Source organism: Oncorhynchus tshawytscha, linkage group LG12 (assembly GCF_018296145.1).
Source record: "Oncorhynchus tshawytscha isolate Ot180627B linkage group LG12, Otsh_v2.0, whole genome shotgun sequence".
Classification (NCBI taxonomy): domain Eukaryota; kingdom Metazoa; phylum Chordata; class Actinopteri; order Salmoniformes; family Salmonidae; genus Oncorhynchus; species Oncorhynchus tshawytscha.
The window spans coordinates 73825412-73843691 of record NC_056440.1 but is presented as its reverse complement, the minus strand read 5'-3'; the positions used below and the strand labels follow the sequence as shown (position 1 = coordinate 73843691).

The window sequence follows — 18280 nt, the reverse complement described above, 5'->3', positions numbered from 1 at the left end:
ACAAGTCTACCTCTAGCCATACTCCAAGATTCTTATAGGCTAAATGACAAGTCTGCCCAGCTTTACTAGTGGTCCTTTACAAACAGCAATAAAATAAGAATGTATCAACACTGTACATGCAGTCATTTGAATAATCATTCACCACATGAAAAAATAAGGAACATTATATTCGTGGTATTCTCAAAAGGATCGAATTGTAGTTATACCAAGCAATGGTAGGCTATACCGTGCAAAATGAATGGTCAATTGATGATATTCTGCATTTAATAGGCTACATGGTCACAGTGGTACGTCAATGCAAGTCAAGGGGTGTGGCACTACCATGCGCTGCAAGAAGGCACACATCTTTAAATCACAAAGTAAATAGAGTAATTCGTGGAAATTCCACAGCCAACAATTATCCGGACCGTTGCATATTCCTGGTTACAATGTTGCGGTTCTTATGACGAGCGACACCTTGATATATTGTAGCGACCAGCACCCACGCTGATGCAAAGGACGTGGAAAACTGCTGCTGAAATACAGGACGAGTGTGGTTGGATTTAAAATTCATTCACGTGCTTATTCGGCCAGATTCACTATGCAATGAGTGCCTCTGATATAGGTTAACAGCTTGGCACACTGTGTTGTGTTTCATATAAAACATATCAAAGAATAGATACTTCAATGGCGTATCATGTATAAACTGAGATAATGCAAAGTTTTAAAATGAGTCTCTAGTCTAGTGGTACTCACTGATGGTAACGGCTATCGGGTTATAATATGGCGGTTTCAAATCGCACCCCTCCATGCAGTTACAATTGAATTGTCATGACCCCTACGCATGCACAGCCTATATTTCTAACAAGAATGTAGGCTATTTGTTACATTGGATATACTCAGTAATGTTAAGTTTACAAACGTGGTGTTATTATAAAGGGCTCAATTCGCCACTGTCATTTCACAAACAGAGCGACCCCAAAACACATGGACTTCGACTCCTGCTTCTCTTCTTACCAAACGCAATATATGTGGTAATTTAGCCGAAAGGGTACATTTGGGTCTAAACTACTGAATGTCCTGTAGTAGTATGAAAATGCAATGACGTTAATGTGAAATTCCTCCACAACCAACATCCTCTGCAGCCTAATCTCACACCATGAAATGTGATTTTGACCATAAATTCCCGAAAAGTAGGGGACACGCTCACGAATTGAAATAAGAAACAGTATGCACAACAGTTCAGAGTTTACATCCCAGTAAAAACTATGCAGTAAGGATAACTCTGAAACAAGACATACAATCCCATTCATTCGATAGTCAAGCAAGGTTTCTACATCGCCTCGCTCGCTGTTTTGCAACGCACTCCCATCAAATCCCTAATTAAATCAAGCATGGACAGAGAGAATGTCTCATTTCGACGTCTATTCAAGAAGCGGACTGGACATAATAAGCCGGCAGAAAATGCTATCCTACCTGCTAATGTTCTACTGCTTCATTGCCTGCAATCAGCCCTTCAGATGCACATATAACCAGAAGTCCTGCTCTATTGAGTAAAAAACCCTCCTCGCTGAGGAAATCTCAAAGTGGCCAAATAGTGAACTGTAGTGGTGCTTGGTGTTGAAGGGAGGTGGGGTTGCGGGGTGTAGAGGAGAGCGGAAATACGTCATAAAAGAGGGACCTTAAGGGGCTTTGTAGTCACTTCTGCATTGTAGACAATTATGTCCTTAGCTGTGTTCCATCTACTGTCGTAAAAAGCGCATTGAAGTCCATTAGAGGATTGGGTCTGAGAGAGACGTCGCTATGGTACCACACGCAGGGGCATAATAGTGAAACATAATAGAAGTAGATCAGATGTAACATGCGTTTCCCAAAACACCACACAGACTTACCACATCATTGCGCACATGTTAGGCTACACGTCATGAAATATATTGAGACAAATTACAGACAGTAGCCTAGAAGTAGCAAAATATAACTGAATTGACTATACATGAAATGTACAGTACTAGTCAAAAGTTTGGATACACTTACTCATTCAAGGGTTTTTCTTCTACATTGTAGAATAACAGTGAAGACATCAAAACTATGAAATAACAGATATGGAATCATGCAGTAAAAAAAAGTGCTAAACAAATATATTTTAGAATCTTCAAAGAAGCCACCCTTTGCATTGATGACAACTTTGCACACTCTTTGCATTCTCTCAACCAGCTTTATGAGGTAGTCACTTGGAATGCATTTAAACGAACAGGTGTGCCTTGTTAAAAGTTGATGTGTGGAATTTATTTTTATTTGAAGCATAATTTGCTTTGCTTGTTTGTTTGTATCAATTGCAGACATTGGCAAGTTTGTATTTGTAATCAACTTTGTTCTGAAGTTATCAGCAGAGAGTTAGGGATGAACCATGTGATTCTATGTTTAGTGGAGAATTTCTGTGTATAAAGTGATGCGGTAGGCCAAAAAAGCATCTAACTACACACTTAGCCCCCCCCAGTCTACTATAGAGGAGGAACGCTGTGTAGCCAAACTTGGCCCTTGTTTTCAGGGCAGAGTGTAGTAGAGGAAAGAACTTGGCACTCGCTGTCAGGGCAGATGAATTTGAAATGAAGACAAACCCATAAGGTGGTGTTAACCCACAGAGTGAGCTGCAGACAGAAATATAAGGACAACATTATTCCAGGGATTCTGGTGTGAACACCCTGGAACACCTACACTCAGTTCAGACCACCTGCTGCTAATCCTTACCCTTAGTTCTCATGTTAGGCTTTACTCTGTCCAAATGTTTTATTCTATTTACTATACTAAATCATCTTTCAGTATAAGGAAGTGCATTGATAAGCACATTGTAATTACTAATGGAGTACAAGACTGCTCCTAATATAGTATTAAAATAATATATGCTGAACAAAAATATACACGCAACATGCAACAATTTCAACGATTTTACTGAGTTACAGTTCATATTTTATTTTTTATTTTTTCACCTTTATTTAACCAGGTAGGCTAGTTGAGAACAAGTTCTCATTTACAACTGCGAACTGGCCAAGATAAAGCATAGCAGTGTGAACAGACAACAACAGAGTTACACATGGAGTAAACAATAAACAAGTCAATAACACAGTAGGAAAAAAAGAGTCTATATACATTGTGTGCAAAAGGCATGAGGAGGTAGGCAATAAATAGGTCATAGGAGCAAATAATTACAGTTTAGCAGATTAACACTGGAGTGATAAATGATCAGATGGCCATGTGCAAGTAGAGATACTGGTGTGCAAAAGAGCAGAAAAGTAAATAAATAAAAACAGTATGGGGATGAGGTAGGTGAATTGGGTGGGCTATTTACAGATGGACTATGTACAGCTGCAGCGATCGGTTAGCTGCTCAGATAGCAGATGTTTAAAGTTTATATTGAAATAAAGTCAATTGAAATAAATAAATTAGGCCATAATCTATGGATTACACATGACTGGGCAGGGGCACAGCCATGGGTGGGCCTGTGAGGGCATAGGCCCACCAACTGGCGAGCCAGGACGAGCCAATCAGAATTAGTTTTTCCCCCACAAAAGGGCTTTATTACCAACAGAAATACTCCTGTTTCACCAGCTGTCCGATCTCAGACGATCCAGCAGATGAAGCTGGATGTGGAGGTCCTGGGCTGGTGTGATTACACGTGGTCTGTGGTTGTGAGGCCAGTTGGACGCATAGCCAAATTCTCTAAAATTACGTTGGAGGTCAGCTTATGGTAAAGAAATGAACATTCAACTTTCTGGCAACAGCTCTGGTGGACATTCCTGCAGTCAGCATGCAAATTGCATGCTCCCTCAACACTTGTGGCATTGTGTTGTGTGAAAAAACAGCACATTTTTAGAGTGGCCTTTTATTGTCCCCAGAAAACAAATTTGTGCACAAAATTTGAGAGAAATACTCTTTTTGTGTATATGGAACATTTAATTTCAGATCATGAAACATGGGACAAACACTTCACATGTTCCATTTATATTTTTGTTCAGTGTAGTAATACTGTAAGAACTCGTAAAAAGCTCAAGTCTCACTCAGTCTGGATGTGTACAGCACAAGGATGTCTACAGGTACAGTGGGGCAAACAAGTATTTAGTCAGCCACCAATTGTGCAAGTTCTCCCACTTAAAAAGATGAGAGAGGCCTGTAATTTTCATCATAGGTACACTTCAACTATGACAGACAAAATGAGAAGAAAAATCCAGAAAATCACTTTGTAGGATTTTTAATGAATTTATTTGCAAATTATGGTGGAAAATAAGTATTTGGTCACCTACAAACAAGCAAGATTTCTGGCTCTCACAGACCTGTAACTTCTTCTTTAAGAGGCTCCTCTGTCCTCCACTCGTTACCTGTACTAATGGCACCTGTTTGAACTTGTTATCAGTATAAAAGACACCTGTCCACAACCTCAAACAGTCACACTCCAAACTCCACTATGGCCAAGACCAAAGAGCTGTCAAAGGACACCAGAAACAAAATTATAGACCTGCACCAGGATGGGTAGACTGAATATGCAATAGGTAAGCAGCTTGGTTTGAAGAAATCAACTGTGGGAGCAATTATTAAGAAATGGAAGACACACAAGACTACTGATAATCTCCCTAGATCTGGGGCTCCATGCAAGATCTCACCCCGTGGGGTCAAAATGATCACAAGAACGGTGAGCAAAAATCCCAGAACCACACGGGGGGACCTAGTGAATGACCTGCAGAGAGCTGGGACCAAAGTAACAAAGCCTACCATCAGCAAGGGCATTGAAGATGAAACGTGGCTGGGTCTTTCAGCATGACAATGATCCCAAACACACCGCCCGGGCAACGAAGGAGTGGCTTCGTAAGAAGCATTTCAAGGTCCTGGAGTGGCCTAGCCAGTCTCCAGATCTCAACCCCATAGAAAATCTTTGGAGGGAGTTGAAAGTCCGTGTTGCCCAGCAACAGCCCCAAAACATCACTGCTTTAGAGGAGATCTGCATGGAGGAATGGGCCAAAATACCAGCAACAGTGTGTGAAAACCTTGTGAAGACTTACAGAAAACATTTGACCTCTGTCATTGCCAACAAAGGGTATATAACAAAGTATTGAGATAGACTTTTGATATTGACCAAATACTTATTTTCTACCATAATTTGCAAATAAATTCATTAAAAATCCTACAATGTGATTTTCTAGATTTTGTTTTCTCATTTTGTCTGTCATAGTTGAAGTGTACCTATGATGAAAATTACAGGCCTCTCATCTTTTTAAGTGGGAGAACTTGCACAATTGGTGGCTGACTAAATACTTTTTTGCCCCACTGTATATGTTTATGGTACAGCAACCTAGTAATGTTATATTTGGTGCAATTAAAGCAAACTCAGTGAGAAAATATAGAGGCATATTCAGAAACCAGATTTCACAGAGATTTATTTTCACTCTGACACATTATCATGTTCAAACATCTTGCTTCCTCTAAAACAAGTAACCACAGGCATCAATGGGATAGACTTCAAGGTTAGGGCCTGAATCCAACTTGACTGTAGATTCATGGAAATTTCTACATATGGAGGTTTTAATGTCATGCTTCAGTATTACACACAAAAGCAGAAACAGAGTGAAGACCACTTTCCAAAACGTAATATGCTAATGTGGGTCTACCTGTGGTTAGTGAGAAGAGATTAGCACCGTTGTCTCAGTGGCACCCGACCAGATACATGAAGGGTTATATGAGTTACTCTTTCTTTTAAGGAAATGATTTTGTTTCTGGAAGGAAAAGGAAAATCGGTATTCCATACTTGTTCTAAATGTTTTTTAGATTCTTTAACCTATGTTTTACCAAAACATGTTAGTATGGCGGAGTTAAATTCCATAAACGAAGGGCTTGCCGCATGTGGATGAGCATTCAAATAAGGCAGTATTCGGCCATAGCCCTTCTCTGGTTATTGTATGACTGCTGTATGACAGGTCAAATAAAGTAAATACTGCCACCCCGTGATTACCCATGAGAAGTGCAAACATGTGCCGCACACCTGCTACTTGTAAGAGGGCATGATTTTTGTACATTACCAAAGACACTTCCTCTTTGGAATGACATGCGGTAACCATCTGGGTTAAAAAGAGAAGTCAGATCATAGTTCCAGTCTCAAACATGATATGGCATCTAAAAAGGTCAAATTGAAAGACGATCATGCCTGTGTTGGAGACAAAGGACTCAGTCTCACACAGCTGGTTTGGGCTATCATGGATACAATCATTTTAATGAACAAATTAATCAAACAAGTTAGTTCTGCTTTGGTAATATCATTATTTGTGGCAGACCAACTAGTAGAGCAACCCTTCTTCTTCCTCCTCCTCCTCTTCGGCTGCTTTGGGCTCAGGCTTCCTGATGGAGGACTCCATCCCAGGCAGACTTGTCCTCCTCCGGGCAGCCGTCTCAATCTTCTGCACCAGCTCCACATCCCAGGGGTGGGTGACAAAGCTGAGCACCTCCCCATCCTCCATACTCCCTACCCGGCCCACTCGTCCAGCCCGGTGGATGTAGTCCGTGTGGGATTCTGGGAAGTCGTAATTGACCACCAGACAGACCCTCTGGGTGTCCAGTCCTCGGGAAGCGATGTCGGTACAGATCAGCACGTCTACCTATAGGGATAGAATGTGAAACGTAGCCTATAACATGTCTCTGTTATTAATAACATGTTAGCTATGTGTTTTGTTTTGATCTGTGGTCAATGTGTTATTGTTACTGGGTATCTTTTTAAAGTGTTTCTTTATTGTGTGACATGGAGCTTGTCACACAATATGGACATAGATATTGTCACATGGAGTTTGATAAGGAATTTGAAACTGCATAAGCAGACAAAGTATTTTCTCGTCTCATATCACCTGTCCCTTCTGGAAGGAGTGGAAGATTCCAGCCCGGAGGGAGGCAGGCATCTCCCCCTGCAGTCGGACGTGTCTCAGCCCCATGTCCTCCAGGGAGTAGCCCAGCCAGTTGACTGTAGAAGCCCGGTTACAGAACACCAACACCCCAGCCTTGTCCTGCTCTGCTGCCTTCAGTGCCATGTGGAGCTCCAGAAGCTTGTCAGCTCCCCTCACCTGAACATGGAATAATATAGATTTGTTATATAGAGTATACTATAAATTATATTTTATCATTTATGATTTAATAATTTAATGCTATAAATTACTATCATTTATAGTATACTAATGTAATTCATAGTATTCTGTCAAACAATTTAAAAAAAAGTTAAATCGCAGGATTTGCTATGATGAATCGAGATTAAATTCAGAATTTGCTCAATTTGAGCTGTAATAGATTTTTAGACAAAAAGCATTATGGAATATTGACATCTTGATTTTGTCCAATGTAACGGTAAGCAAAATCGGATTAATTGATGAACTCTTTCTTTAACCTCAATGTCAACTTGATTTGACATCGCAATGTTGTTTTTAGCTGTAGAGATGATGTATTTTTAATGCCTTCAATGTGAATAATCACGATAAAAAAAATAAGTGTGCACTAAAATTAGTGCAGTTAACGGATTCACTTTGACAGCTCTACTATAAATACCTAAGTACCAGTACATGGTTTTTATATAGGCACCATAGACACTTTACAATATTGAAGAACACCAAATAAACAAAACACTAATACCAACCCAATGAAAACAAGAAAAAAAGTGGGGAATACCTTCAGGAAGGTCTGTTTTACATGTGGCATGAGGAAGTGAAGATTCTTGCTCTTGATGGTCACCATGCTGCCCAGGTCCGTCACCTATAAGAACAAGTCAGTCTCATTTTAATGTGCATTTTTCCATGGGTCTCAACACATTTTACATAATGAGGCAGGAATATGCACTACTTTTGTGGTAGTCCTATGTGGTAGTGCACTATAGTATAGGGAGTAGGGTGTATAGGGAGTTTGGGATGCAACCAATGTAGGAAAAAGTAATGATGATGACCTGGCTGAGAACCTCTCCAACCCCACCGGGGAACGTGGCCCCCACAACCACCAGCTGGGCCTTGCGGGTGGAGCCGGGGCCCTGGGTCTCTGAGGGGTCACAGGCCACACGGGTCTGGGCCAGGATGCTCTCCAGCATGCCAGAGAAGCTGGGATCAAACATGGTGTCTGCCTCGTCCACCACCATGAAGCTCAGGTCCCTCAGGTCTAGGTAGCGTCTCCGCAGGGCCTTGACAAGGGCGCCAGGTGTGGCCACCAACACATCCGGGGGACCCTTGGTGAAGGCCAGCTTGATGTTGCCCACACCTCTCCCACCTCCCACTGTCTTCACCATCAGCCCGAATGGGCCACACAGGCTCCTGGCCACAGCTGAGACCTGGTCAGCAAGTTCTCTAGAGGGGACAATGATAACAGAGCGAGTCCTGGGTGTGGTCTCTATAGACTCGGAATCTGCTGCTTTCTCAGCCTGTAGTTTGTGAATGACAGGCAACAGGTAGCTCAGGGTTTTGCCGCTGCCTGTCTCAGCTGCGCACAGGATGTTATAGCCTTTCAGGAGCTTGGGGATGGTTTGTAGTTGAACGGTTGTAGGGCGAGTTATGTTGTCCTTGCCCAAAGCCTCCACTAAGTCCGGGCAGAGGTGAAGGTTGTGAAATGTAATAGGTTTACTCTTCTCTTTGAGTTTGTCACCCTCCTCATCCTGGATTTCAGTGACAACGGGTGGCGTACGCTGAGTGTTGTTAACCGTGAAGTAGTCACCAAATGATTTGTTGTGTTTCCATCCTTTGGAGGAGAGATGGGGCTGCTCAAATTTCCCAAGTGTGTAGCCTGCGGACTGATTCAGTTCTGGGTTCTTGCTTTTGATTAGGAGCTTGCCAGCCTTGATGGTGTTGACTTTGTTCTTGCCTCTCACCTGCTTCACATTTTCTACCTGCTCCTGCATGTGTCTGGGAATACGAATGACCACAGGCTGTGCTGTGGTTGACATGGGATGGGCACAACATGCTGAACTGATTGTACCATGACTACATGCTAGTGCTCTGAAATGACCCGAGGACGAGTAGTTGTGTTTTGATATCAACGTAAACAATACTGAGTAGCCAACCTTCACAGACTGCATTCCGAAGGTAAGTTAACTAGCTTCCTAGCTAGCTAACGTTAGGTAGGAAGAATCAGCTGGTGCACGTCTTCACAAATAGACAATACCGTTTCTGTTGTATTTCATTATAGTGTAGAATTTATCAAATGTCTCCGAGAACAAGATATATTTGATTATATACGTTTTTACCGGACTATATTTTCCGTTTAATTTTCAAACATTTAAATGCACATGCGTCGGTGGCGAATAATGATGACGTCAATCTGTCGCAAGAGATGACGCCTTCCTTATTGAATAGAACGGGTAGCCCAGATAGAAATCTAATATATAGAATGGACATTTCAACAACAACAAAAAATGCTCTCCAGTTTTTGTTTTTATGAAATTTTGCTGTTTAGAAAGTATGTTAGATGTAATGTATATTATGGAACGTTTTTAATAGTATGTGTCGGCTACCTGTGGAGTACTCAAATGGAACAGGGTAAAATGTGTGGGCCAACTTCCATCCACAGTGGGATCAGTCTTATATTTATATTTTGTGTTAATGTATTATTGTACTTGAGTACAACTTGAGTTTGGCTGTGTGTATTGGAGATCCAGCCACGTCATTATTGTGTTTCAATACTGGGTTAATTGTTCAATTCAATTATGCATGTATCTGTCTTAAGACCATTTTGATATTGATCCTTACTAGTATGGTTAAACTTTGCTGTGTACGTATGTGTGGTAGACTAGTTTGATGAGCTTCTATCCGTGCTCTGCCATGATGATACATGTACTAAATCATTATTGTAGACTATTGTACTGAAGAGCCACTCACAACCTGTGGACCTTTTTTGGCATTCTAAATCCCCAGCCCATACCTGTTTGAACTATTTTATAATCATTTATATTAAAATCGATATTTTGCGATAACCTTATGGTGACTTCCAGGACCAGTGCCCATTCAGGTCTTCTTTGACACCGCTGACCTAAAAGAACATACTTCATAAAATAGAATAGACTTGTACATTTATACACTAAAAAACAAACAAGAAAGTCATACATGTATTGAACTTCTCTCCACCCTAGATCAAAGCCTATGTGATGGTACAACCCACATGATGAGCTCATAGCTATTTTCACCCTGGACCTGATGATGAGGATTGCCTCTGATGATCTCTGTGGTTCAGTAATTACTGATCTGTCACCAGTATTGATCCCTCACCAGGCACAGTTCCCATGCTCTGAATGAACCGGTTGTCTGATTGATTTTCTGAAGCGTCAGAACATCACACATACGCTGCCAGTAATAGGGTGTCTGACTGTGTCACGTGTTGACTGTTGGTTCAAGCGTTGGGCAACACTCTGACATTGCTATCCAGAACAGTACTGGTGGCAAAAAGAGGAAAAATAGAAGAGCTTTGACAGTATTTGAGAGAACTACGGGAAAGAAGTGAGCAGTAAGGAGAGGCGAATAATGTTGGGTCTTGATTGATTTTGCTGTTGTTCTTTCAGTCAACAGTGGAGGGCAGCCTACATCAAGGATGAAAACCAGTAAGTCAAACCCGTAAACCACAAAACCTGTCGTATGCTCCACTCAATGACTATCCTGTGTATGCATTTTACAATCTTCTTCAGAATGTTTGTACCAATTTCTCAGCCAATTTTTCCAGTATACTTTTGCATTTTTTCATAGTTAAATAAAGGTTCAATTTAAATGTAAAACGATTATGAATAGGCTACATGGTGTCTACATGTAGCTATTTTCACTTAGGTGTTCAATCAAAATGCTTTTCACTGTTATACTCAGTTCAGTTATCTACCAATATGAAATAGATATATTCATGCCATTTGCTTTCTTGTGGTTCTGTATTTTAATACAAAACATGCAGGCCTAAAGAAAATCCTTTAGTATTCAGAAAAAATACATCTGAAATAAAACTGTCTTCTCCGATATTTAGAAAGTTAGAAATAAGCCTCCTTCCTCAAGTGAGGAATTCAGACAGATTCTTGTGCAATATAATAATAACAGTCAATATTTAACCCATATTATGGTTCATGTCAGTCAAGGTGATGCATTGAAGTTGTGCAGTCTGTGTACTATGCTGTGCAGAAGCACAAGCCTCAATCCTTGAAAGAGAGCCTCACATACCTCTCTCACACACAGGACAAGTGAGGGGGTAGAGGGTTTATTTTTTCCCTCACTACTTTCTTTACGAGAACTTAATATCGTTAACCACATCCACACCCTCCCACACAATTTGTGTGCACTGTGTTCTTTATCTTCTCCCTTTAAAGGTAAGATGAGAAGATAAGAGGCACACGGGTAACCTGAATTAAGCAGCAACCAGTAGTGGGTCTGGAGACATGCTCTTACAGCAGTACTGTTATAATGCCTTGGGGTCATGACGATCATATACATTACATACCATACATACCGATGCATTCTGAATTGTACTCATACAGATGTCAATAAAGCAAATAATAACCTACCATACAAAAGAGAATGCATACAAATCCTACTGAGTCAGTGTTTACAGTGTTGGACAGGTTGTGAGGTAGACAAGAGCTAAATCTGTTATTTACTTTTTAAATCTTATTAAAATATTTTTTGAATATGGTTTATTAAAACTGAATGTTCAAAATAACTTTTATGAAATAACATCAGGGAACTTCAAGGTTAGTAAATTATGTTATTTCTCTATTTTGGCCACATAACACCTTTGTACATAACACCCTTGTCCTATATAAATCCAATAATTTTCCCATAATATCAATATTGCAGCGATAAAATGCAGTGATTAGTTTGTTGCCTAATGTACCAAAATAGAGGGTTATGCTTCAACACTGAATTGTCTTGTGAATTAAACTGTCATTTCTAAATGAACTCAACCATGAACTGTCAAGGTAACATACCTACAGCAGTTTTATCAGTATGATCTCAAACGAGTATATTTTGTAATCGATTTCAATTTCGCCAGCTGATGGCATACAGTGAATGTCAGTGAGGTTTACATGTAGTGAGTGCTTTTGCTTGGAAATTTAGACCACAGGAAATGTGATATTTTTTTCCGCATTGTTTTTGTGAACTTCAGCGTCTGTACGCCCACATGTGTCAAACAAAAACATTCTCTTGTTTTTTTCTTATCTTTGCTGTATCCGTTATCTTTCACGAATATTCAATAAGAGGATTCTGTGTATACAGGTGTTCTGTCTCAATGCACCCCAGACAGCTGCAGAAAAATTCATATTTTTCTATATAGGCCTATATCACTACTGGAATATATTCCCCTAAACCCCACAAATATAAACAATGTCCAAGAAGAGTTATCAATTAATGATTTATGTCGGTTCTATAAAGTCATATTCATGTACTTAATGTATTATTGTGGAGAAATTAGCAGTAAAGGACATTTCCCTTTGATTTCTGTTGATGTATAACTCCTGTGCATATGTCATATAGAGTCAGACATCGGCACTTTACGGTTTCCATTGTTGAACGATGTAATCCAGTATGAGGGGACATTCAACTGTCCTCTATGATATTATTGGACCTCCCTGGTTTGATCAAACTTCTCTGGTGTGATTAAACCTCTCTGATATTATTAAACTGCTCTGATGTTATTAAACCTCTGATGTAATGGAACCTCTCTGATCTTTTTTTACCAATTGAGCAATTCATTTTTATGATGTAGAAATTAATATTCTAACTAATGTAGCTATGTATTGCACTATGAGGTGCAATGATGTTAGGAGAATGTCCCTGTTTGACATATTTATATTGCTGTATCTTTAATCAATAACCAACTACTTTTATTGTTGCACTTCCAGTACATCAATCAAAGCCACAACAGTACAGAGGCTTATAGAGAAGGCCCTAAGTGATCCAGTATAGCTTTGCATAAGTAGATGGCTGGGTCACAGAGGGGAAATCTTGATACTATCAGGAGGAACAACTCTCTGAGCTGCTGGGTTTATTTCTTATTTATTCTACCATCAGATTCACCCTGCAATAATTCCCAGTAGCTCTTCTTAGCTTTCTTTACCAGTTGAAACCCAGTAGTGCAAGGCTCTATCTGAGCTAAAGTTATTGCACTATTTCTGATCTGTACATTACACTCTTGAATTATTATATATATATATTTGTATTTATAATGTGACCCTCAGCTTTCATTCACTGTTATCATTTTTAAGCTTTCGTTCAGTTAAAGTAATATATATATATATATATATATATATATATATATATATATATATATATATATATATATATATATATATATATATATATATATATATATAAGAGAGAAGGGTTGAAGGTTGGCTATAATTTGGTTTAATCTAATGGTGCACAGAATGGTTGGCAGTGATACAATTAAAGTGATTGTGAAATCTGCTCAACACGAAAGGGTCAAAAGGTTTACTTGATCTGCCCAGGCCAGAAAAACGATCCGTCGGGAAGTGTTCCGCGACTGGCGGCCCATTTTTAAAAATGTTGGACATAAAAGACTGTAAAAACACCAGCAAATCAGCTCCACGTGATTTTAATTTTGGAAATCTGTTCCAAAGTATTCCCACGCATAATAGAGACATACTGTATATGTGATCATATAAAAATGTAAGCAAGGTTTGAAATGTTTTAGTCAAATGGTATATCTGTTTGGGCTTCTTGCTGTCAATTTGCAGTCTACAAATTATTTGTAATTATGTTCCGGCCCCCTGACCATCTGCTCAAGAAAAAATCGTCCCGCGGCTGAATCTAGTTGATGATCCCTGCTTTAGGGTATAGGATATATTGAACTAATCACATAAGCAATGCATTCCAGGAAAGTGTGATGGCCTACTTAGTATAAAGACAGATTTAATACTAATGCATATGTCACAGACTTTATCATCGACATGCAGAACTATTGCATAGACCTTGGGGCAGGCAGTCTGTTGAATTCCTATAGCCCAAAAGGCAACGTGAACACAGAACATTTAGTTAATTGGAGCCGGCATGGTCCGTTTAAACTGTAATTGTGTCTGGTAGAGATGTAGGCCAATAGTATATGAGAGCCTGCATACATTCAAAATAGGGATTGAGACATTATAAATGAAAATGTGTTATGATCTCAGATTAAGTGTAATTTCATTTAGATTAAATCCGAGTAGGACAACAGTGCTGTACATCTAGATAACTGTATTATACGCTATAATAAGGTTCATGTTGAGACAATGAGTTTCAATATGAGATTTAACTACATATCCTAGGAGCTCTTGCCAGCCTTATCCGTGTTTGTGGGTGTGTGTGTGAGATAAATGTTTACTGTTAATTTCAGATTTTTTATTTAACTTTTGTTTATTATATATTTCACTTGCTTTAGCAATGTAAACATACTGTATGTTTCCCATGCCAATAAAGCCCTCTGAATTGAATTGAGATACAGAGTGCCAGCGCTCTGTTGTGTACCAGGGTTTGCTGACGTCACTACTGGAACTGCCCTGTCACGCGCAGTTAGTAAAAGTTGGGATAGAAGGCGCTCCAGTGAGAGTCAGTTTCGCCGACAACCTTGTCTGTCTTGTTGACACCAAACAGCGATAAATCAATTTAACGTTCGCAAGGACAAAAGAGTAGACTCGTTGTAGGACAATCAAAAGTTTAACGAGCATTTTATTACCAAACGTCGCCGGGGAGGAAGAATCATTTTTGGATTTATAATCAAGGAAGAAAAACTAGTTAACGCCGCTCGCGGGTCGATTGCTCGCTACAATTTTGATTTGCTAAATTAAACAAGTTTTGTTGTTTCAGTTAACGTTAGTTCTGTAAATGTTGTGACATTTAAAATAGTATTTTGCATTAGCCGTCGTTCGTGTGACGGGTGAACCCGAGCTGTCAACCCCGATGACTACTGCAAATTGCACTGGTAATGAGGAGCTGGACTTCAGGCTGATCTTCGGAGAGGACGGTCAACAGCAGTCGCTAGGCCCCGCAGGTTAGAATTGGATCTTTGCTGCTAATACCCAGTAAACTTCTCTTGACGTAGAAGAGTGCACAGATGCGATGACATTGCAAACAACAAGAACATTGCAGAAGGGGCATTGGTTGCAACAGATTAGCTAATGTGAACAAGCTAGGAAATGTTCTGGCAGCAGAAAGTAGAATAAGTAGGCTAAACATCAACATTAGTCTTTTCTATTTTTGTATGTGCAGTTACACACGGACTTTTCCACAGTTAAAATATGGGGTTTTAGGAACATGAACCTAAACAGCAAACAAGCGCGCGACAGCAGCTGTCAAATATCGGTGTCCTCATGCTAACTATCTAATTCCCACCAAAAGTTGCAAGACTGTACTAAATAATGTATAAATAATATATTTAAATGCTGCAGCACATGCTGAAATGTGTATGTGGCTCCTAGCATAAATAATAATGCAGCTAGCTAGAAATGTATTTCAAAAGACTAGCTTGGCAGCTGAGTAGGTAAGATAGCTAGCTCACGAGAGGACACAGCTGTCAGTTATTCAGACACCTAGTTTAACAAGAATGCATTATGCCTGCCTATCAGCTCTACTACTTGTTTCAAACATTCGCTCCAATCAATCCATTTTATTATCGATTAGGCTTCAGAAAACGAATTGAATAGGTTTGAAAAAGCAATGCCATGAACTTGGCAGCATTGGGAACGTCATATTGTAAGAAACTACCATGCATGCATTCACAACTCTTCCATTTGTAATCTAACTTGTTCGTAGCGTTAGTGGTCATGCAATCGATGTTGTTGATCATAATACTGAATTGAACTTAAAGTACAACAATTAGACATAAATAGCAATATAGTGAATGTAATATTATAGTTATTAGTATTACAAGCAAGCAAATATTCTCTTTTTCTGCTTAGTTATTCTAAATGACCTCATAAATTAAGAGGTTATTACATCAAGTAATATTACGCCCTTTAACTATTAATTTGTAATGCAGATAAATGTGTAAGGTGTATGTTTAAATGAGAGTATTTGGTACGTTGACTATGCAGCTTGACAACTCCATTACAACAATAAACAACACAATAAATTAAACTGAATTAATAAACTGAAACTACATATTTCCCAGTATACAAGACACCTCACAACCTAGTTTAAACACTTTTTTTTTGCATAATTTCTTTGGCCAGTAAGTCCAAAGAAATTTCAATCATCTCTACAGTTTGCCGGCCACAGTGGCCCAATACAGTATTTGACTCTCACAGATAGAGGTGTGTGTGTGAGAAGGTGGGGGTTCATATCAGAATCTGTGTGACCAGGTGTGCAGAGAAAGAACCAGATCTGTGGGAGTCTGGTGATGCATCATTCCACAATATTCTATTTGTGTTTTATTTGTGTATTTTGGACGGTTGTTTTGGAAACAAGACTAGACAAGGGGTTTAACCATTCTGAGACAAGAGAAGACAAGCAAGCTGCCATTCATTCATTCATAACCACAGATCTGGGAGTTCCATGCTATTTCAAAAGCATCTGTCTTTCACATAGCTAGAATGCATGCTTGGATTCTGTGAAACTAAAAGAAGCACAACTGCAAACTGTTTTAATTCAAACCGTAAATTCAGTGTAGGGCGACTGCAACTTACATTTTATCTTGAAAGCTTGATAACCAGTTTTGATTAAATAGGACCAATATCTGCAGAGTTAGACAGAGTTAAGCCTAGCTCTGCCCTTTTCATGAAGCTCTCGCAATACTATGAATCCAAGGCTTTGCTAGTCCTTTCTCCGCCGCAATCAATTTTTCCCTAGATTATAAAGAAGTCTAATTTGGAGACGAGTAGGGAAAAGTGAAAAAAGTGCTTTTGGAATAAGCCAAGGAATAAAAACGCCACTGTGCAAGTGGTTTTAATCTGGTTGGACTGTGTGCCTTGGCCCGTATGGCTAGTGCCTGTTCACATTAATAACTGGAGTGTAACACAGAGACACAGAACCAGAGTAATGGTGAGTAGAACGGTATGGCTCCAAGTTTAATTGCTCTCTCTCTTTCTCCTTCCTCCTCAGTCCTAGCCTCACTCACACAAGTCAGGGCTCGCTAGAACAACCTGGAGCACTGCTAGTAAGCTTTCAGTCTGACCAACTCTACCGCAGTAGGTCTTATCTCTGTGTATAAACATGTGATTAAGAAGACTGCACTGTGTCACACTTGGCCTCACTCACTCCTTCCTTCCTTCCTTCCTTCCTTCCTTCCTTCCTTCCTTCCTTCCTTCCTTCCTTCCTTCCTTCCTTCCTTCCTTCCTTCCTTCCTTCCTTCCTTCCTTCCTTCCTTCCTTCCTTCCTTCCTTCCTCAGCCCTAACCTCTCTCTCTCTATTTCTCCTACCTCCTCAGCCCTAGTCTCTTTCTCTCTCTTTCTCTCTCTCCTTCCTACTCAGCCCTAGTCTCTTTCTCGCTTACTCTCTCTCTCTTTCTCTCTCTCTCTTTCCCTCTCTCTCGCCTTCCTCCTCAGCCCTAGCCTCTCTTTCTCTCATTCTCTCTCTCTCTCTCTCTCCTTCCTCCTCAGCCTTAGCCTCTCTCTCTCGCCCTCTCTCTCGCCTTCCTCCTCAGCCCTAGCCTCACTCACACAAGTCAGGGCTCTCTAGAACAACCTGGAGCACCTCTATTTCCTACATTTGTATTTATTTAATTTCTTGAACTGTGCTATTATGATTGTTCATCACAGAGGATCGTACTGTTAACAGCAATTATATGGTTATTAATAAAGTAACTATGAACCCAGAGAAATAGCCCAGCAGATTTCCATCCTCTCAAATAGAACAGTAGGCTATACCTTAGTTACAGGTAGTGACAGACATGTTATTCTCAGTCACTCTCTGAATCCCGTCAGTAAGGTATGTAGTACCCAGCTGTTTCTTTACATAGCCTAATTGAATAGTAAACGTTAGTGTAAGAACCATTGAGAAAAAACACATGAGCCTATGTAGTCTAGACCCACCCCATTTCTTAACCTTTCAGTCTGTCCTACTCTACCGCAGTAGGTCTTACCACTGTGAATACACATGTGATTAAGAAGACTGCACTGTGCCAAGCTTGGACTTTCTCTTCAAAGGCTTTATTCGCATCGGTAACGTGTTTACATTGCCAAAGCATGTGAAATAAACAAACCTGAGAAGACACAAAACAACATCAACAAAAAACTATTTGAATTTAATAGTAAATATTGCATTCAAAAAGGTTTAAAAAGGTTTTATTATCAGCTATGTACAGTGTTTTAGCAATGTGCCAATAGTTGTAGTACGAATAGTAG

At 39.8% G+C, this 18280-nt stretch overlaps 3 protein-coding genes across 4 annotated transcripts in view; 1 reads left to right on the top strand and 2 right to left on the bottom strand.

The window, feature by feature from the left end:
* LOC112237383 (talin-2) overlaps window positions 1-1576 on the bottom strand; it is a 145572-nt gene extending 143996 nt beyond the window's left edge. The window contains exon 1 of the mRNA XM_042331122.1: window positions 1456-1576. The gene's annotated coding sequence lies outside the window, so the exon portion shown is untranslated. The remainder of the gene's footprint in view (window positions 1-1455) is intronic.
* A 3812-nt stretch (window positions 1577-5388) lies between these two features.
* LOC112237389 (DEAD (Asp-Glu-Ala-Asp) box polypeptide 28) lies at window positions 5389-9306 on the bottom strand. The gene is made up of 4 exons (XM_024405980.2): window positions 7940-9306; window positions 7669-7752; window positions 6861-7073; window positions 5389-6617 (listed from the first exon to the last, which is right to left on the bottom strand). The coding sequence occupies exons 1-4, from the start codon at window positions 9053-9055 to the stop codon at window positions 6300-6302; spliced, it is 1731 nt and encodes a 576-aa protein (XP_024261748.1). The 5' UTR covers window positions 9056-9306; the 3' UTR covers window positions 5389-6299.
* Window positions 9307-14518: 5212 nt separating this feature from the next.
* The window catches only part of LOC112237386 (nuclear factor of activated T-cells, cytoplasmic 3), a 100581-nt gene continuing 96819 nt past the window's right edge, over window positions 14519-18280 (top strand). The window contains exon 1 of one of the 2 annotated variants that reach the window (XM_042331057.1): window positions 14519-14991. In XM_042331057.1, coding sequence (XP_042186991.1) covers window positions 14901-14991 — 91 coding nt within the window. In that variant the 5' untranslated portion in view covers window positions 14519-14900. The remainder of the gene's footprint in view (window positions 14992-18280) is intronic. The other variant, XM_042331056.1, reaches the window with a different exon arrangement.

Coding starts and splice junctions, on each gene's coding strand:
- LOC112237389 (XM_024405980.2), bottom strand. CDS start 9,055: ATGCAGTCTGTGAAGGTTGGCTACTCAGTATTGTTTACGTTGATATCA. Junction 7,753..7,939: donor TTGGAGAGGTTCTCAGCCAG/GTCATCATCATT, acceptor TTGTTCTTATAG/GTGACGGACCTGGGCAGCAT. Junction 7,074..7,668: donor TAAAACAGACCTTCCTGAAG/GTATTCCCCACT, acceptor TTCCATGTTCAG/GTGAGGGGAGCTGACAAGCT.